This window comes from Saccoglossus kowalevskii, chromosome 2, assembly GCF_978046115.1.
Source record: "Saccoglossus kowalevskii chromosome 2, keSacKowa6.1, whole genome shotgun sequence".
NCBI lineage: Eukaryota > Metazoa > Hemichordata > Enteropneusta > Harrimaniidae > Saccoglossus > Saccoglossus kowalevskii.
Genome location: NC_140642.1, coordinates 4,662,781 through 4,685,427, shown reverse-complemented (window position 1 = coordinate 4,685,427; position 22,647 = coordinate 4,662,781). Strand labels below are relative to the sequence as shown.

The 22,647-nt window shown below is 34.8% G+C and overlaps 1 protein-coding gene across 1 annotated transcript; it reads left to right on the top strand.

The window, feature by feature from the left end:
• The first annotated feature begins 895 nt into the window (after positions 1-895).
• Positions 896-22,614, top strand: LOC100375886 (dihydrolipoyllysine-residue succinyltransferase component of 2-oxoglutarate dehydrogenase complex, mitochondrial-like). The gene is made up of 14 exons (XM_002739104.3): positions 896-1,029; positions 1,299-1,338; positions 1,672-1,720; positions 1,945-2,018; positions 2,129-2,203; positions 6,945-7,000; positions 7,853-7,961; positions 8,065-8,259; positions 8,424-8,524; positions 9,591-9,688; positions 10,547-10,677; positions 11,552-11,703; positions 21,507-21,674; positions 22,067-22,614. The coding sequence occupies exons 1-14, from the start codon at positions 952-954 to the stop codon at positions 22,199-22,201; spliced, it is 1,461 nt and encodes a 486-aa protein (XP_002739150.1). The 5' UTR covers positions 896-951; the 3' UTR covers positions 22,202-22,614.
• Positions 22,615-22,647: the final 33 nt, after the last annotated feature.

Below are 22,647 nucleotides of genomic sequence, written 5' to 3'. Positions count from 1 at the left end.
GATTTCTAAAGAATCGGAAATGCTAAATTGAAGCAACAAAAGCGAAGAAGACTGCTAAATTAACCAGGCGGCTCTTCCGCAAAAAGCACATGGGTCGCCACATTACGGCATTGCAATAACGTAGAGTGGGATGTGGCAGGTTTCGTCTCTCGGTCGACGCTGCCGCGGAAAAAAAAAAAACATTCAAGAAACCGAAGAGTAACAAAAATTACGCCGATCCATACAATTTGAGATCAAATCAATATATTCAATCAGATATTGCCTGCAATATAGAATTAAAAAAGATCCTATTTGCACAAAAGAAATTATAGAATATTCGACAAAGACTCTACGTCTTTCCATCAGTTCGCTCTCAGCTCCACGTATTGGTCCGTGGGCAAAACGTCGCTTCCGGGTTTCTCGCCAGTCGATGAAAACCCTCAAGCACGCAGTTTGTTGGACCAAATTAGCGGAGAAATTCTTTTGATTACGCGCTTAAAGCGCTGTTATTCAAGACAGCTATATAATAATAAGCGATGCGTGTGAAAATATTGCCATCATCATCACTTGCCCACGTAGCAGACATAGACAAAGGAAATTCTGCCAATGTTATCTCGAAGACACGATGCAAAACCATTACAAGTAATTGCGATATACAGCGGAACTAAATGATCAAAATATTTGTTCACGTCTGCAATGTTCAAAACAGTCATTCTCGTAACCAAACTAGCGGTTACTCACCTAATGTTTTGCATTTTCCGGAAGAAAGGCAGGTGCAAAGATAACAACCTGCAGAAGAAACCACGAAGAAACCTTATTTCCCAGCACCGTTCTGTGCGCATGTACAGGCTCTTTCGCAGACTTCTTTTAAATGGCTACTTATTCAACGAAACCCTTTCTCTTGAACAAGGACAAAATAACCTCGATATCAAAGTGCAATAGTGGTACGCATGCGTACGTGTACCGGCGAATATGTTCTCGTCCAAAATCATTCATACGCGTAATATTCCGCGTTTTTTTCAACATCGACTTACGTTTTCTAGGTTACAGGTACTTGTAATGTTACTATATGTCATTTTGATCGTCCCTGTGTCGAAACAAATAATTTTAGCCCACTAGTGCAAGTTGTATGCAGCTTGAACTTTGACCAAGACGTCAAAAGGATGCACTACTAAAAGTGCCACCATGGTAGCCTTAATCGATATTGCAAATAAACTTGAAGTTGAATGTGGTCTGCAACTTGGCAGGATATTTGTGGATGCTATTGGGTTTAGTGTAGTTTAATCACGTTGGAACTAATGCTTTGTTTACTATTTTAGAATCATTATCCTGTACAGAGACAATATAGTCTGCTTGCAGGTAAGTCATCTAAATAATAAATCTTTAAAAAACATTCACCAGAAGTAAGATTTGGGGCATGGTAATTAGACTAATTACCATGCCCCAAATCTTACTTCTGATGATTTCTAATTTAGTGTTACTTGTTTGTTGATTAGAATGTACGTACATTGGCATGTCCATGATAAAACTTAAAGGCAGCATTTCACTAGTACTATCAGATAGGAAAACATTTTCAAAAGGCCATAGTTCTTCAGCAAACAAACTGACTTTGTTCCTGGACTGGAGTATTTCCTTTCTATATTATGAGGCTAATTCATGAAATTACATTAATGTCTTCAATCTAACTTGTAGGAGCCTGCAGTTCAAGATTAGCAAAATGTACATCATGTAAAACTAGTAGGTATGTCAATGAATCAATGAGTTAATCTAAAATGTATGCTATTATTCCTACCTTTTAAAAAAACACTGCATCCACCTAGTTGACTGGTGTTCATGTAATGAGTAATCCAATAGTGTTTCAGTTCTATCTAAACTATGCTATTTATGACTTCAGATCACACTTACTGTCACCACTTGATAACTCTTTTCTTTGAAATCAAATGTCTCTGTATTCTATGTCCACAGCTGGTGCTTTAGAGGGGTTACAGGTGGTGTCAACGATATTTTTTGTAGACAATTCCACAAGACAATAATTTTGTGTAAGTATTAACATTAAATTGTTTCCTCCTAGTATCTTAGATGCTGGTTTGACACCAAACTATTGCCACATGGTGCCATGCTTAAAATCTTATTTGTTCTCACTTTACAGATGATGAAGTCCGAATAGTTACAACACCAGCATTTGCCGAATCTGTAACAGAAGGAGATGTGAGGTGGGAAAAGGGTGAGACAATTTGAATGTTTTTATTTTACTCAGCATCTCAAATTCTGAGTTTCCACTCACCAGTTGCTGGCAACTTTAAGATTTTCCAACATCAAATAATGTAGCTCTTTCCAGACATGGCTTTAAAAAAATACAAACCATGAATTATTCTGTGAAGATGGTCACTGACAAGTATTAGTATTAGACATGTAGAAAAATTGTCTTGCAACACTTTTCTTTTTCCTCTTCTTCTTTCGATAACACTAATCCTCAGAAGCACTAATGTGTATAGTGTTCCAGTCAGGAACATAGATAGACATTCTAGGAGCTTATGCAGAACATGTACAGAAGATACAAACAATGTGTCATTAAAAATGTCTTTGTATTATGTTTATTTCACATTAACTTTTGTCGGAAATGTAGATTTCAGACATTACATCACGTGATCGTGAGCTTTGCCTTTCTATTGTAAAACATTCCTAGAAAGCAACGCATCAAAAGGTCAATTGTAGTTCGTGTCTATGATTGCATAATCCCTATGACATGACATTGGTTTTACCTTTATTTGACAAAATCTCAACTTTAAAGTTAATTATTGTCAAAAATATAACATTAAATCACTGCTGTTATGTTCATAGTCACATTCAATTTGGTACTACATAATCAATCTATTGTATTTATCTGGGTAAGAGCCCAGGGTCCTGAACATAGGGATGGGCTTATGCCTGGACATCCCCTGCAAAAAAAAACGAAAATTGACAACACGCAGATTGAACTGCGGAAGGGAATAGAATGGCAAATGAAACCATGCTACAGAAATGAACACTATGCAACATTAGAAGTATAACAAAAATAATTTATTGCTTATAATGTGACAAATAAACCAGAAATATTAAAAATCAACAGTGAGGAATCATTTGAATTAGGATTTCTCCTCCGACAAACACGCTCAACACGCGTGAACTCAAAATGAACTATAATGTCAGGGGTTGAACTGCATAAAATTATTTCCGGTTTTAATGAATTATGAATCAACTGTCATACAATATCAATAATAATTTACAAATGTACACAGTAAAAAAAAAAAAACTTCTCAAAATCATAACTGTCAGTCAAAACCATCAATGTCCAAGTCGGTGTCACTGTCTCCGTCAAACAAAATTTCTACAGCCCTGGCTTTGCCACAATTTGGACTTGGCACTTTTAATCCACGGATTTCGCTGTCTGCCAACTTGGAATATTTAATTCATGTCTAATAACATCATAAGAGACAAGAAAAATGGGGTTGCGACTTTACCGGTACTACAAATTATGGCACACAATGCTTTTGTTTACAGTCTGCCAATCATCTTTGACCTTTAAGCATCTGCTTTACTGATTGGCTAAAAATGACATCATTACTAGTGTTTCATCATAGAGGTCAACACCTGCAGTTGGACCACCCAAAACGAAAGAAACTATTGCAGAAGCTAATCTAAAATTGTATACATTTTTTTCTAGCTGGATTAAAAAGTAGACCGCGCATCTTTCTCCAAAAAAATCACATTAACGAACCTCGTGCGCCAAATATAGTTTTGTTTTTTTTTTCATTTTATTAGTAACGAAAGTATATTCTAAATAAAAGAGGTTTTAAATAACAACGAACGCAACTGCATTGCTTAGTAGCAAATGATCGTGGTAGCGCAATCCGGTCATGCTGCGTTTTACAATTGTTGATTATTACCTAGTAATGATTATAATAACATGCAAAAAATAAATTCGTTATAAATTGCAAATAAATTTCAACTTATTTCATCGTAAGCAAATGATTCTAATCGCATTTTAAACGCTCGATGCTGTAGAAATGAATATCCACCATGTTTGACCTGAGATAGTGTTCTTTGACCTGAGAGGTCAAATCACTAATTAACCAATGAAAACGATGGATGATGCCAACGTGTTCAAATTATCATAGAACATTTAAATATGTTAATATTATTGAACCTGTGCGGAAGAGATTTGCCGATGTTGTTGTACGATCTTTTGGCTTGGATTTCGATTGGAAAGCGGCATGATTTGTTTTTTAAATAAAAAAATTAGTTGTTTTCAAAAGATAAACTGAGCATTTAAAGAATAATTAACATTATTTACAGCGAAGCTAACCCATTCACGCTAGTCGTAATAAACATCAATACTCTTGATTAGGCGTCAATGACTACGGCGAAACTTTTAGGCATCATAAAAGATTAAAATAACACCTTAAAATACTGCCGAAAAAAACACCCTGGGCAATTTCTTGGTCCCATTTTATTTTTTTAAAACTCGAACTGCCGTTTAACGGCCCTGGTTGAATTAATAGCAGAATCCGGAATATACTCTACTTGGGTCTTTAACACATGTATCTATTGTAAGGAAACACAAAATCAGTTTTAGTGGGCCGTTTGAGAGATCCTCACAAAGACTCTTATCAGTGTGAACGCAATAGAACTTGCTACATTATATCCGATTTAGCTGAAATGTATATTCGAGAGTGACTTGTCAACATTGCAAACCAGTCAGGTTGAAATTGAAACTAGGTACCCTCTCAACTCAAATCTGTCTTTATATATTTGACATGTATTTGGCTGATCTTTTATTAGTCCCCGTTCGGACGAAGTCCGAAAACGGGGACTTATAATTCGGTCTCCGTGTGTCCGTGCGTCCGTCCAGAGTCATATCTCAGAATCCCTTGGACCGATTCCGTTCATTCTTTGCATGTGCCTAGTACTTTATGTGGGACATATGCACATGTAGTGGTTTAGTGATTCGATTCAAAATGGCCGACTGGCAGCCATCTTGTTTTTTGAAAATGTTGTATTTTGGACATGCTTTGTCAGTTTTCATTCAAACTTGGTACATAGATTATACATGTTAGGATAAATGTCCATGATGATTTATTTCACAATTGGATCAAAGATGGCCGACTGCAGCCATCTTGTTTTTTGAAAATGTTGTATTTTGGACATGCTTTATCAGTTTTCATTCAAATTTAGTACATAGATCATACATGTTAGGATACATGTCCCCGACCGTCCGTGAGTTCCTGAGTCTGTCCGTCCGACCGTCCGTCTGTCCGTCCGACCGTCCGTCTGTCCGTGCGTCAGTCTATCCAACGTCATATTTCAGAATCCTGTGGACCGATTCCGTTCATTATTTGCATGTGCCTAGTACCTTGTGTGGGACATATGCACATGCAGTGGTTTAGCGATTCGATTCAAAATGGCCGACTACAATTTGTTTCACAATATGGTCATGGATGGCCGATTGACAGCCATCTGACTTTTTGGCCTTACTACTATATTTCCACAATTTATGTACCATTTTCATTCGTATTTGGCACATACATCATACATATCAGTGTGCTTCATAATCAGATCAAAGATGGCTGAATAACGGCTGTTTTTATTTTGGCCATATTACTATGACACGAAACACGTGTTTTGATGTAAATAAACAATCTGTTGTATACGCCACTTGGAACTCAAGTTTCAAGGACACACTCGCGACAACCCCTCCGCTTTAATATGACGAGCACAAAGAGAACTTAACGGGGACTGTGTCATTTTCAATGACTTGTTGAATGCTGATGCGTGAATAATGTCTTATTGATGCCATGAAGTGATTCATTTCATTTTGGGCTGCAAAGTGCATTGAGTTTTTCATAAAAAACTAAAACTAAGCTAGGCCACACCGACTTAATTGTATGGATGACATCCACGCGCACATTAGTTTTTGCCTTTTCTCAAAAAAAAATAAATAAAAATCTCCGACGACGAGTCTCTACAGATCGGTTTTCTGTCCGGAACTTGCCGACTCATATTCTCGCAAAGCGCTGGCTTGTCGTAAAACTCTAAGGACTATCTAAAAACGTGCCAATTTTGTCGTAAATGATCTTCTGCACATGCATATTGCGTTGCCGGGAATACGTGAGCATAACAGTTCAGAGGAAAAACTGAGGGATTGTTGTAGACTGGTACGCAATTGACGTCGGCCAGGGAGATATGACGTTTACACAGCTATACGAGAGATTGGTTAAAGCTAACCCCTACTGTGTAGAGAGAAGCAAGCAAGGGCATTTCTGTATCATTGCAATGTTTTGTTAGTTATTGTCATAAAGTAGTGATATGTATAATTCTGCCTTGACTTGTACTGAAAATGATGTCCATGTTGTACCTTGCATGTAGTGTTTTTGACTGAAGGTACTTCATCATGACTACGTGTACTAGAGCTTGTCTGAAATGGTTACACCTGTGACAGTAATACAGTACGAGATGTGTATATCAACATGTGCCTCCTACAAATAAAGACTTCTTGTTGTTTTTTGATACATTGTGTTATGTGGTCCAATTCGTAATAGCAGCTTCGTAGTCCTGTGGTTTTAGCAGGATTTTTTTTTTTTGGCAGGTTTTTTTTTTTTTTCGCCCTCTCGTATTAGTTTGGGGGTCTCCAGAGGATGTCATCCATAAAATTAAATCAGTGTGGCCCTACCGTAAATAACAAAAATGGCGGAGATCAAAATTTGTATGTAGTTGCTGCTCAAGGAGAATGTTACTAGTGAAAATGGTTTCATCTCAAAATTGTTTTTGTTTAGTTTTTTTCATTAAATAGAATGACCCAGCCCCACACTTCTGTATCACTGCCAGTGATCACTTCAATACAGATGTTTATGAAATTAAGAAGTTCTCATTAGATACATAGTTATTTGTTCCAATTTTTTTTATAATGTTTGCTATTTGTATTACAGCTGTTGGTGACCATGTAGGTGAAGATGAAGTTATTTGTGAAATTGAAACGGATAAGGTTTGTCATACATTTATTGGCTTCCAGGAAACTGAGCTATATTTTCATAGCTCCTGTGTGTGTCTTGATGCATAGATGCTCTGGGCTAATGCGCAGATTCGATTAGGTTTTGGATTAAACTATACATATTAATTACCTAATTTGCATGATAATTAGCTAATTTTTAGCTGTTCTATGACTTGTATCCAAAGAACTATTCACTAAATTTTGATGAAACTTGGTACATAGACCATTCACAGTGATTAAACTGAATTTGAAGTTCATTATCAGTAGCATGTCTAGTTATATGGTCATATCTAGAAAACAAAGCCAGAAACAGAAAGAGAGATGAGCATGTAGACTATGGCATTATTAATAATCTTTCCAAAATTGTCTCCACTTAATTAACTGACACCATATTATCTAATCAGTTGAATTCGTGTTTGTTTGTATGTATTATTATTCATTATCTTGTGTGGAATGGTTCTTCAATCCTACAGTAAAATATGTCCCTACATTCAAATCAAATGAAATTCAAATTTGTAATCACTGCACTTATTAAAAACTCTACCATGGTATGTTTCAATGTTGTTCATTACTGTTTATAAACACTGACTGATCTATTGTGTACTTTTCAATGGTCAACTGTGAATATGTAATCAAACAGAAATCTAGCCTTAGACTCCCCTTATCAATATTTGTAAATTGACAATGAACATTTTAAAATGTGTGCACTTAAAGTTTTATCTGAATTGTGTTGTTTTTTCGTGATTGAATTCAAGCAGTGTGGCAACCTCAGACAAGTACATGTATATATTTTTGCCCAGTTTAGTCATTGTTCAATGAATAACTTTGTTTATTTGATTTGTACAGACATCAGTCCAGGTGCCTTCACCTGGTGCTGGCATTATAGAAGAATTATTTGCAGAAGATGGTGATACAGTAACTGCTGGTCAACAACTATTTAAAATTAAAATAACAGGTGAGACTGTTGTTGGTGCATCATTATCTGATTTGCTTGATGAATATTAGTTTGAAAAATTTGATATACATTGACTACAAGCTTAATTTTATTAAATTTATAGGCAATGCACCTGCCATGAAAACAGAAGCAGCAGCACCGCCGCCGCCAACGACACCCTCCCCCTCAGTACCACCACCACCACCACCACCAACACCACCTCTTGTACAGAGCAGTGGTGAGAGTCCTGTAGGTCCTATTCCTACAGTACCCCCATCAGTACCTCCTCTACCACAACAACCAATGTCATCTACACCAGGTAATACCAGAAGGTTTTTTGTAGACTTTAATTTGCAATATGACTGTACTATCTGCTTTCCATCATTGGTACAGCTTTGAGAAAACAAATTTAACTGTTCCATGTTTGATGTTCAGCATTGATATTAAGTATCTTAAAATTATTATTATGTATGTATTTTCCAGTTTCTAATGTAAAGCCACCAGGCCCACCACCCTCAGCTGTTGGGTCTTCTATGCCTGCAGTTTCTATGTCTCCAGTATCGGGTACAAGGTCAGAACAAAGGGTAAGGATAATAAACAATTATTTACTGAGGGGTTTATAAATACCCACATTTAGCAAAAAAAATAAAGAAAAACTAAAATATATTTTAAATAATAAAGATGAGAAAACAAACTGTTTCAAAACAAGAGAGGAAAAACTGAAAACAATATAGTCGGCTATCTCAAGATAAGGTCATGTACATGCATTAGTAATCCAAACATTCACCAACAGAAATATGGCAAACAATCCAATTTACTTTTCTTTTTCTTTTTTTCTACTTGTATTTGCTTGTCAGTTTTTATTTTCCTGTGTGATATGGCATATGAAATTTGCAACTGTGACTAGCATAGATAAAATGAGCAGTGGCTCAAATTTGCACTTGTATATCAGCACTACCGGTAATAATAATATTTATTGCATCTTTAGAAATACGGTATTTGTATCAGTACAGTAGCAATAAAAGTATAAATAAGTATTGCAGGGTTTATTCATGGAGTTTCTTATGTAGTGGCAAAAATAGTATCTAAAATTTTCTCAATCAACATAATTTTGCGAAAATATGCCAATTGGTAATGTATGCTTAACTGCATTTCAAATATCAACAAAACTTCCAGTTTGCCGAGTCAGCAACTGTTAAAGGTATTTGACCTCTTAGTCTGTGCTAAGGAGCTGTGCATGAACGCAACTATTAAACTTATCCCAAATTATTTGTTTCTCCAGTATGTTTATGGACTTGATCATGACTGTACTCTGCTGAAACAGTGGAGTTATTTTAATTGTTGTGTCTGACAGCAAAGACACTAGAATTACGGCATCCATAAAAACCATGTACGGACATGTTTGTAAGTGTACAAACACAATCACATATGAACGTCTTCCTTATTTGAAAAATGTATCCTACTTTTACTTAACATTCAAGTACATTGAATGCATTGACCTCTATACTGTCTTTGTGTATACTAGTACTTTTGCAACATGCACATACAGTTAATATTTCTCCATCTTTTATATTAAAGTATCATTGTGACTAACTAACTTTTGATGAATTAACACCAATTAAACGTAAGTATGTTGTCCCTCTTTTTCAGGTAAAGATGAACAGAATGCGTATGCGTATTGCATATAGACTTAAAGAAGCTCAGAATACATGTGCTATGCTGACAACCTTCAATGAGATTGATATGAGGTAGGTGTGCAACATGTGACAAACTTTTCTGCATTAAGTAGTTCCTTCAAATTAGCTGTTTTAATGGTAAAATCATCCTATTGGGCACTAAAGATTGAATGTGTTTAAGATTTAGCTTTGGAAAGTTTAAGAGTGATTATAATCAGATATAAAATGATATGAAATATATTTTGGCTTTAGATTTGGCACATTTAGATTCTTTAACATTCATTGGGTCTTTTGTATTGGTGTGTTAATACAATCACAACAATAGAAATAAAAGTGGTTTCAACAAAATGAATGATATACTTGTATATTGAATTAAAATCATAAATCAAATTATTGTTATTTTCAAACATTTTTGCAGTCAATGGCTAGACAAAACATGGCCTAGGTATTTTGAAATGCAGTCAACCAAAATTCCTACTGCTGCTACTACTCAGGAATGAAAGTGTTTGCTTATTCACAGAAGGTGCGAGTTAGTGACAGTCTTGGCTTTATGAAGTATTCGGATGTTACATCAACTATAACTTACTGTGAAGCAAGTACATTAATATTTTGAGATGTTTCCTTGCCCAAGCTTCACATCATACATATTGCTTCCCAATCATATATGTATAATTCAATCCCATATAAATGATATGTTTATATTCATTCAAGAAACAACAGTATGTTATAATTCTATTCTTGTAACCTAAATTGAATACAAATGTGAACATTGATTATCAATGTCTCCTGACCTTTTTATATGCATATGCAAACTTTACATACATGACTATCAGGTGTTATTAGATACCTGATTTCATTAAATGGCTTTGAATTCTAAAATTAACTTGGTACTTTAATCTTGTATAATTGTCAACTTTGGTATTTCTGTAGTAATATTATGGAAATGAGGCAGCAACACAAAGACTCATTCCAGAAGAAACATGGTTTCAAATTAGGTTTTATGTCAGCATTTGTGAAAGCGTCTGCACATTCATTGCAATGTCAGCCCGTAGTGAATGCAGGTAAGTCTGTGTATAATCATGTATTACACATTCACAAGTTTCCCAAATCCAGATTCACATGATTGACTTTTTGTTGGTTTTGAATCCTGTTTGTGGTTAGTGCGTCTGTGCGCCTGTTCCACTGATATCTCAAGAACCAATTGTCAGATTTTAATGAGATGAGATAATGGTCAGATCTTATTAATTTTTTGTTGAAATTTGTATATAAATGACCTAATTTGTATATAAATTAGCCAATATTTATCATTTTCACCAATATCTCAACCATTCATTAGATTCAATGAAACTTAGTACATACACATATACATGCTTAGGGGTAAGCTGTATGCATGTCAGTTTAGGGCTTAATTTCGTGCTTACTAATTATCTAATTTTCATAAAATAACCAATTTATAGGTGCTTCACAGATATCTTGAGTACCACTGATTAAATTTTAATAAAACTAGATACATACATGTAGGTGCTTTTAGATAATCCACAGATCTGATTACTTCAGGGTTGAAATCCATGCATATTAATTCCCTGTTATTAGTTTCATGCATGTTTCTTAATATGCATACTTGTAATGTTCTAAGTACTGTTGCAGATAGGGACATGCAACTGGTGCTATAATTTTGTCAAGATATATGATCAAAATATCCTCATATATGGTCATGATTTCATTAAATATTTATATTTATAATAATAATAGCTACTTGGAACCACCCTAATCATTCATTTGCTCAGACAAGTCTATGGTCAAAATAAGACATATTTCAATTATTTTGCATGCAATAAATACAATGCTTTATGTGTATTGAAGATGTAGTATTAAATCACAGTATTCGTACTTCAGCACACGTGAGTTCTAAGCTTTCTTTGATTTCTTCTTTAGTTATTGATGAAAATGAAATAGTTTACAGAGATTATGTAGATATCAGTGTAGCAGTAGCAACTCCTAAAGGCTTAGTAGTTCCTGTTATACGGAATGCTGAGACAATGAACTATGCTGATATAGAGAGAACTATTAATGGACTTGGTGAAAAGGTCAGTGTTCCCAGTTATTTTATTAACTGAGATAGTTGTGTTGTCTACAAGTTTCCTAAACAGATAATATGCTGAATAAAATTACAGATGTTTGTGAATGTCCAGAGTCAGGAGAAATTGTTACTAGCGTTATATTTGGAGAAACATGTCACAAGATATATTGGGAGGAATGTCACTGGGGTTGTATTGGGGGGGGGGGGGGTTATATGGGAAGGGAAGTTGTGTAGTTTCTATGGCTTCATAATTTGAACAAGAAATTGACCCTAGCATAGCATGCTAGCATGACCACGCCCATATTTTAGAAACTACACCCACTTTTGTCAAACCATGTATAAATTATAATGCAATGTTCTATTAACAGTTACAAACACTTTGATTAAACATAGGGTTTTGTTTTTGTTACACTTCACATTTAGTAAAATTATTGAAAATTATTTTAAAAAAACAATTTTTTTTCAAAGTTTGAGCTTTGCATTGACCAATTTAATTCAAACATCAACTATATACTCAGTATTATGAGACACAGCTTCAAGGTAGTTTTGTTGATGAAGCACATTTTGGGTGTGTTTTGGGGTAAACGATTAAAAATGATTTTTGTTTTTTCTAAATTTGATTTAAACATATACTCAGTAGTAAGAGACGCAGCTTTAAAAGACAGTATTGTTGTTTGAACCCATTTTAGTCAAAATGGGTTGGATTTCACATTGACCAATTTCATTCAGACTCAGAATATTTACTCTGTTATGAGACACATCTTTAAGAGATGTAGTTTTATGTTTTGAACAGATGTTTTGTTATAATAAAAACAAAATATTGTTAAACTCTGTTACTGTTCCGGCTAAATTGAAAACTGACTTGTTCATGCACTACTTTTTGAACATGGCCTATAATATGTTATGTCTTGTTTTTCAAAGAATGTTTCAGTGCTATATATCTAACAATCAATCAATGACCAATCAAGTTCAAACATGCATACATCATATCAGACATGTGCACATATTTATTTCATGGTCCAAAATCAAATGCCAAAAAGGCATCAATTTGAAACACTTAGAACAATACAATAGGACCTTGATGCACATAATTTTATTTTTTGAGTCAAGTTCAAAATTGCTAATTTGTGGTAATTTTGTTATAAAGAATCCATTTTTGACATACCTGGCTCAATAAAGTTCAAACTTCATACATACACAAGACATCAGACAAATGTATGTGCATTTTTGTCACCATCAAATAAAAATGACTGACTGGCGACCATCTTGTTTATAAGAGTGTAGTTTCACAGAACAATCTCTTACATATCAGTTAACATTATAGCCTTGGTAGTCATGCAATATATATCCTGCCTGTGATACAAACTATGTCATTGATTTGTTTATCCGAAAATATAACATTGGACCACTTCAAGTCATGGCACTTAACATGTAAAATCTGGGAAAGTATACCAAAGACCACCGAAACGATGACATTTTTTTGTTTAAAATTGTAACCATGTTACAAATTATTCAAATGACATTTTCCATTCTCTATGTGCAAGGAAAGGGGGAATATTGTGTCATTTTAGAGAAAATAAAATTACAAAATCTGTTGTCATCGATTTCCACAATACTTTTACAATGAAGAAACAAACATGTTAACAAAAAATGTGCACATTTTATTACAATATTATTTACATACTGAGTTAGCTGTGTGAAAATGATTAGGGTCTGTGGGAAAACAGTCAAAGGCAAGTTTTTCTTTGTGGAAGGTTTTCGATTGATCGTACACAAACCCTTGATGCATAGCAATTCCCTTCATGAAGTTTTTCTGCATGATTTGACCTGAAACAAATTCCTCTGACCTAACCTGACAGGTCAAGTCTTTCATTAACCTTACAAAATGCTATGTCGTATTGACAAAGATTTGTTAATGCAATGCAAGAATTACCGTGATGTTAAAATGTGACCTGTTAAATGAAAAACGGCAAGATTTTTCTCAAAAACTGGTGATCAGCGATTTTTGAAAGATAAACTGAGTGTGGGGGAAGTATCTAACACCTTTCACAGTCATCAACAGCTCACTTTGAAAAATAGTTTTTACTCGTTCATACCCCATTCATGATAATCTCAATGAACACAAATTTTTTTGAAAATTAAAACCATATGTCCAATGGTGTCCAATGTCCTTGGTGTTTCGCAAGGTACCACTTACTTCAGTATTGCAACATTTGGTTCATTGTGAGTAATAACAGAAAAGAGAAAGTGCGAACCATATTGCGTTGCTAAAGATATTTTCTTGTAAAGGCATAAATCAAACGGCTCTTGTCAGAGCCACAGCACGCTTCAAAAAGAGACGACTATACCAATTACAATTGTTCAACTCGGTCTCTGTTCGTCTGTCCATCTGTCCTTCCATCCTTTCATCCTTCCATCCAGAGTTTGATTTCAGAACCTTCTGTATCAAATCCATTCATTCTTTGCAAGTGTTAAGTACTTTATGTGGGACATATACACATGCAGTGGCTTAGAGATTCTATCCAAGATGACAGATTACCAGCCATCTTGTTTTTTGAAAATGTGGTATCTTGGACATGATTTGTCAATTTTACTACATATTGTACTTCCCCAAGTATAAGCCCAGGGGCCTGAACATGTAAAATTAGGGGGTGGGCTTATACTCGAGGACCACCTCAGAAAAGATAATTTTATGGGGGGTTAAAAATTGTAACTATCTTCCCAACCACGAAAATTTATCCAAATTACATTTTTCATTCACAGCGCCAGTCTCTGAGAATTATTACGTCTTTTTGATTTCCACAACACTTTTTACAATGAAGAAACAAACATGTTCATAAAAATACACACATTTTATTACAATACGGTTTACTGACCGTCAAAAATTGGTAGGGTCTGTGGGAAAACAGTCAAAGGCAAGATTTTTATCATTACATTAATAGTTTGCTCGTTCACACCCCATTTACTCAATGGACATGATTATTCGGAAAAATCAAACGATGTTCAATGACCAGGTTTCATGACTTGAGGATCACATTTTTGCCGTTTAAAACTACTACTCAAAAAATATATGGATTACTTTAGTATTGCAACATCCAGTTTCATCCTGAGTAAATAATAGAATAGAAAGGGTGTGAACCATGTTCCGTATGCTCGCCTGCCATGCACTCTGAAATTAATGCAAGTTTTCTCGTAATAGCAGGAACCAAACAACCATACCAATCATGATTATTGTGCAATGAAATACACGTTTTACATACATGTTTTAATAAATGTCATCAATGCTTGCTAAAACACCCTGGGCCTATACTCGGGGATGCCCTCAACTCATTAAATGTCTAAAAGCAGAGGGGTGGGCTTGTACTCCGGGAGGGGCTTATACTCCGGGGGGGGGGGGGGGGGTACGGTACATTATACATGTTAGGATACATGTCCATGACAATTCGTTATACAATCATGTCATAACTGGATAAATGTTCATTTTGTGATTTTATTTAAGGATCAAAGATGGTCTACTGCCAGAAATTTTCTTTTTTGGCCATACTACTATGTCTCATATTTTCATCACATACATTGTGTTACATGCCTATGTTTATTTGTAGGAACATTTCCAAAGGTTGTAATTAAATGTTCATACTCAAAAAATAATAAATATAAAAAAATGTACATAGATCATTTTAGATAACGTGATTGAATGTGGCAGTATTCATGAATAGCAAGATTTCCTCCTGATATGCACATTAGCTTGTAGAACAGATTACAACTATGGGTGTGACTTTAACTGACACTAAAATTGTATATTCTCAAACATACATTGTACATGTACTTGGTATATGTTTGTCTTAAGCTTTGTCTCCATTAAACATTGTTAGAAAGATTGTCATTCGGTGAGACCATAACAAATAAGCTGGCATAAGATGTTTATCGCTTGACTTGAGTTTGGATAAATAAATTACATAAATATGAGAAATAGCAGTTATATATTAGATTGTAAATTTAAAAGTCATTTAATAAATCTGTAATTAGTCTATTATTCACTCAATTACTGACCATACACTACAACATTCAGAAACAATTCACCTGGTCACATGGCCAGTGATTTGCATAACCAATTTGAGTGTATATACCGTAGTTGTCCAAGTAAAAGCCCACCCTCCAATTTTGATACAATAAAATAATTGAGGTCATGTCCTGGCATACGCCCAGGGTGGTCTTTTTTAGCTCCGCTGTCGACTTTGTCGAGCGGAGCTTATCATATGAGTGATTGTCCGTCGTCGTCCGTCAATGTTTTACTTTTTCGACTTCTTCTTGAAAACTACAAGCCTGAATGCTTTGATACTTGGTGTATATGTACTTTGGGTAGACCTCTCTTAGGTTTGTTCATTTCATGTTGATATCTTCAATTCTCTAATTTTGGTGAATATTTTTGTCATTTTTGGTAAAAAGTGATATTTTCGACTTCTTGTTAAAAACCGCAAGTGCAAATGCTTTGATAATACATATATAGGTACTACATGTGGACCTCTCTCAGATTTGTTCATTTTGTAATGATATCTTTAATTCTCTAATTTTGGTGAATATTTTTGTCATTTTTGGTAAAAAGTGATATTTTCGACTTCTTGTTAAAAACCGCAAGTCCAATTGCTTTGATACTACATATATAGGTACTACATGTGGACCTCTCTCAGATTTGTTCATTTCGTGATGATATCTTCAATTCTCTAATTTTGGTGAATATTTTTGGCAGTTTTGGTAAAAAGTGATATTTTCGACTTCTTGTTAAAAACCGCAAGTCCGATTGCTTTGATATTACATATATAGGTACTACATGTGGACCTCTCTCAGATTTGTTTATTTTGTGATGATATCTTCAATTCTCTAATTTTGGTGAATATTTTTGTAATTTTTGGTAAAAAGTGATATTTTCGACTTCTTGTTAAAAACCAATAGTTCAATTGCTTTGATATTACATATATGGATACTACATGTAGACCTTTCTCAGATTTGTTCATTTTGTGATGATATCTTCAGTTCTCTAATTTTGGTGAATATTTTTGTCATTTTTGGTAAAAAGTGATATTTTCGACTTCTTGTTGAAAACTGTAAGTCCGATTGCTTTGATATTACATATATAGGTACTACATGTGGACCTCTCTCAGATTTGTTCGTTTTGTGATGATATCTTCAATTCTCTAATTAATTTATTTTGGTGAATATTTTTGTAATTTTTTGGTAAAAAGTGATATTTTCGACTTCTTGTTAAAAACTGTAAGTCTGATTGCTTTGATACTATTCATATTGTTCATTTTCTAATCATGTCTTCAGTTCTTTAATTGAAATGTGCATTGCTAACAGCGGAGCTATCTCAGCCGATAGGCTGCTTGTCTACACTTGTAATAAAATAAAATAACAAAAATCAATTTTTTGTTCGTCGTATTAACAGTTGACTTCCTTGCAGTATGTTGGGAGTCTAATAAAAAATTCTTGAAAAATAAATGTCAGTTGCGTAAAACAAAGGGTGAACGCAAAACAGCTGTGACAGCAAAATAGGTACCGGGGGTAATTTTGTGTTCTACCTTCAGCGCAGTGTAGCATGTTCACCAATGTTTACGTAATTTACAAGATTTTTTATCAGCATCATAACAGTCAGCAAGTCTACAAAAACGGTACCCGGTAGTTCTCTTTGAAATATGTTGTGGCCCTGAAACGATCCAAGCAAATCTTACAGTGTATGGAGAGCCGCAAAGTGTCACACTCTCGTTTGTCTTTAGCATCATCAACAATGAAAACAATGTTGCAATATTGTAGCAACCCGAACCTGGGAGAGTGGCTGAAAGCATGATGTTTTGGCTTTATAAAATATAATTGGTAGCAGTTTGCAATTCCATAACTGGGACCAGGAATTTTGCAATGTCATGCCAAAGACTGCCAACTTTGTTATCACAGCTATTGCATTTCTGAGACATTCCTACCGCCGGAACTTGCTGAATGATAACTTTCACCATGATTGATGAACGTGTAGTCTGATAATAAAGCAACATTAACTTGACCTCCATGATGAAACACTAGTAGTAGTGATGTCATTCTTAGCCAAACAGTAAAGCAGATGCTTAAAGGTCAAAGATGATTGACAGACTGTAAACAAAACATCGTCTGCCATTGTAGCAGAGTCGTTTGCACACATTTTTCTTGTCTCTTTATTGTGATTAGATGTGAATTAAAAGCGCCAAGCTGACAGACAGTGAAATCCATGGATTAAAAAGTGCTAAGTCAAAATTGTGTGCGACAGTATCAATGAACTTCTGGACGAAGCTGTAGGAATTTTGTTCGACGACCACTGACGCCGACTTGGACTTTGTGGGTTTTGACTTTGACGAAGATGACAATGAATGTACAAACAGATATCTGAGAAGTTTTCAAACAACTACGATCTTTCTTAATTTTGTGTAAATTTATAAATTATTGATCTTGTATGACAGTTGAATAATTTTACACAGTTTGACCCCTGACATTTTAGTTCATTTTGAGGAAATTCTAATTCAAATGATTCTTCACTGTCGATTTTTATTAGTCTCCGTATGTCCGTGCGTCCGTCCGGAGTCGTATCTCAGAATCCCTTGGACCGATTCCGTTCATTCTTTGCATGTGCCTAGTACTTTATGTGGGACATATGCACATGCAGTGGTTTAGCGATTCGATTCAAAATGACCGACTGGCAGCCATCTTGTTTTTTGAAAATGTTGTATTTTGGACATGCTTTGTCAGTTTTCATTCAAACTTGGCACATAGATTATACATGTTAGGATACATGTCCATGATGATTTATTTCACAATTGGATCAAAGATGGCCGACTGGCAGCCATCTTGTTTTTTGAAAATGTTGTATTTTGGACATGCTTTGTCAGATTTCATTCAAATTTTGTACATAGATCATACATGTTAGGATAAATGTCCCCGACCGTCCGTGAGTTCTTGAGTCTGTCCGTCCGACCGTTCATGTGTCCGTCTGTCCATGCGTCAGTCTATCCAACGTCATATTTCAGAATCCTGTGGACCGATTCCGTTCATTCTTTGCATGTGCTTTAGTACCTTATGTGGGACATATGCACATGCAGTGGTTTAGCGATTCGATTCAAAATGGCCGACTGGCAGCCATCTTGTTTTTTGAAAATGTGGTATTTTGGACATGCTTTGTCAGTTGTCATTCAAACTCCATGACGATTTATTTCGCAATTGGATCAAAGATGGTCGACTGGCAGGCATTTTGTTTTCATTCAAATTTGGCATGTACTTTATACATGTTAGGATGCATGTCCATGACAATTTGTTTCAAAATCTGGTCAAGGATGGCCGATTGACAGCCATCTGACTTTTTGGCCTTACTACTATATTTCCACAATTTATGTACTATTTTCATTCGTATTTGGCACATACATGTACATCATACATATCAGTGTGTTTCATAATCAGATCAAAGATGGCTGAATAACGGCTGTTTTTATTTTGGCCATATTACTATGACACGAAACACGTGTTTTGATGTAAATAAACAATCTGTTGTATACGCCACTTGGAACTCAAGTTTCAAGGACACGCTCGCGACAACCCCTCCTCTTTAATATGACGAGCACAAAGAGAACTTAACGGGGACTGTGTCATTTTCAATGACTTTTTATTTCTGGTTTATTTGTCACATTATAAGCAATAAATTATTTTTGTTATACTTCTAATGTTGCATATCGTTCATTTGTTTCCAATGCATGTTTTCATTTGCCATTCTATTCCCTGCTGAAGCTCGATCTGTGTGTTGTCAATTTTCGCGAAGTTTCATTCATTGCAGGGGATGTCCAGGCATACGCCCACCCCTATTTTTTTGGCGATTTCCCATGTTCAGGATCCTTACCAGACTTGCAACCATCTTGAGTTTTGGCCATATTACTTTATCTTAGGCATGAGTAACATTTTCCCTTGTTTTTAAGATTTAACACCCTGGACATATAACGGGGATCCCCTCAACTTGTTAAATGTTAAAAAAAAACAGGGAGGGGCTTATGATCGGGGAGGGATGGTAGTATCCCAGAAGAACACAATGGATTGCTCATGTATCATCCCTCTTTTGCAAACCAAACAGAAGTCTCATTTGATCCTGTCATCTTTTCAAGTTAAATCTCTGTTTTGTTACCGGGGTAGTCGCCAATCCAATTAAATTTTGCTGATGATATCATCTGAGTAAAGACACAATTATTATATTAATAAGGTCAACATCAAACACACCAGAGATTTGTTGACAATATAAGTGTTGTTCCATCAAGGAAATACTGCAGGACATTAAAATATAAATCTAGAAGACTAAAATAAATAGGAAGGAAATAGTGAAAAACAAATTCTCTAAAAAAAATGAAGTGGTGGGTAATTAAGTTAAGACATATAACAGCTGGAAAAAGTGGCACTTGCATATTTGCTAGGTTTAGTTCTTGCTTATTTTGCTGGTACATCCAGTGATATGCAAACCATGAAATGTATTGTTTCCTACTTGCAGTGAATATAAATTTTCATATTTCATGTAATTATTTTGCTCGAAATTTGAATATCAACAGAAAAGTCTGCTTGTTTGGATTGAAAATGCCAGTCAAAACAAAAACCGCTTAGTATGTTTTAAAAAATATTTCAATGTTGGAAATTTTCATGATCAGTGTATTTTGGCACCCGCCGTAAACCCTACTGTAATGGCCATTTTGAATTGAAATGCGTCTTATTTGGTGATTGCGCGAGTAAAAGTTGCAGGATTTGTAAATATATACACTACTATGGTGTAACATCTTAAAAGATTTAACCATATTAGGAAATTGCAGTCATGAGTCAGCTGGGGAAATTCTGACACACAAAAAAAGAATCTTCATCTGATTTTATACCTACTATGGTATAAATGCATTTGCATTTCGTAACACGCAATATTGTGCTTGAAACTTGGGCAACAAAGACAATGTATAGTCGAAAAGAATACAGGGACCCCTGAAACATTTTTGAAAAAAACATCCTTTCCGACATTTAAGCTCAAATATGTCTGTGGACATTGCATGTATTCAGTTTAACCATGGACTCATGATACAAAGTATGCTTTTAGTTATAATACACATGGTAAATGTTGAAATAAAGTAGAAATAATCCCTACCTTTCTTGGAGTACCTATCCACTAGTTTCTCTGATCTTTCCTGTTATGTATGTATATATACCTTCCCTTAATTAGACGCATGTTATGACTTGATGTTTTACTTTCCTTCCTGATTAATTTCAATATAAGAATATCCTTAACAATCCTTCATATTAAAGAGCAGTATTGTGGTCCCATTGTGTCCAATTCAATAGTCATCTAAGATGGGTTAAACAATACTTGACTTGAGTACTTGACAGGAAGTGAAACTTGTTCGTACATGGACATTTTTTTTTTGTAAATCTTTTATTTCTGATGCTGTGGTAAATCAAATGACTTTCTAATTATGTTTTGTACATTGAATATACACACACAGTGCTTTAGAGAGGTTAAAACTGCAATGTCAAGCGGAAAAAAATGTCACTTTGATATTTGAAAAAAAAAGGGGTTTAAATTTTTAAAATTGATTCGTTCAGGATAACATTTTATAGTGTGTTAATAGAATTGTTGGTTTTCTTGAATGCCTTTAATAAATATTGTATAAGAACACATTGACATCTGTTTAGTGGCAATACCCAAAACATGTTTTTGAGGACAGCGTGTGATGCAGTGGTGTGAAAACAAAAGTGTAAGATATTGATTTCTCATTTTCTTTTCAGGCACGTTTGGGTTCCTTGTCAATTGAAGACATGGATGGTGGTACTTTCACTATTAGTAATGGTGGTGTGTTTGGCTCCATGTTTGGTACCCCTATTATAAATCCCCCTCAGAGTGCCATCTTAGGTATGCATGCCATCTTCAATAGACCCATGGCTGTTAATGGCAAGGTAAGATAACCTACAGCTGTACCATCTTGCTTATTCTCATTTAAATTATCCCTAGGTCTTTGTAGAGTGGGTCTTTTGTTCTTGCATTGTCTACCAGTATCAAAGGATAGACTTGAAGTGAACAAGTGTGTATTTTTTGTTTTCATATCTTATCAAAATGTTTTCATTCTCTCTTTTTTCTTTATGCTATCTAATTCTTAGAATTCGTGGCTTTGTATGCTTTACCAAATATTTGACTTCCCAATGTTAGTCTGTGTACAATTATACACTTTAAAGACAGGTCTATGGTACAATGGGACCAGAATACCAAACAATTTTTCTATTTTGTCTAAGAGGAAAGTTTACTTAATTTCATTTGCTTGAAATTGAAGATTTTATTTTATTTATTTCAGGTTGAGATTCGTCCCATGATGTATGTTGCATTGACGTATGACCATAGATTGATTGATGGAAGAGAGGCTGTAACTTTCCTGAAAAAGATCAAAACTTGTGTTGAAGACCCTCGCTCACTACTCTTAGATCTGTAGTCTCACTTAACTATAATATTAATATCTACAACCCAAGAGAAAATAGTACCTGCCATTCAGAATTACTGTTTTTAAATATGCTGCTAATCAATTTGTATGAAAAACTATGGCGAGAATATTCTAATTTAAACGATGCCAAATTTGCAAGTTTTACTGTGTTTTATTTACGTTGATGTGCATTTATTCTTGCCCAGACCCTTATGATGTAGCTGGTACTGTAACATGTTCACAATGACTGACACTAATCCCCACATTGCCCTGACCAATTCTATTGCTTTTTTAACACTCTATAATTGTAAAAAAAATATCTTGTAAAGTGACTGATTAGTATGTATTTCTTGCTTCCAGGATTGTGTGAATTATCTTTAGATTTTTTCAGAATTAAAAGTGAATAAAAAAAAAATTGTGAATAAGTACCATCTGATTACTTGAAAATGTTTTTCATA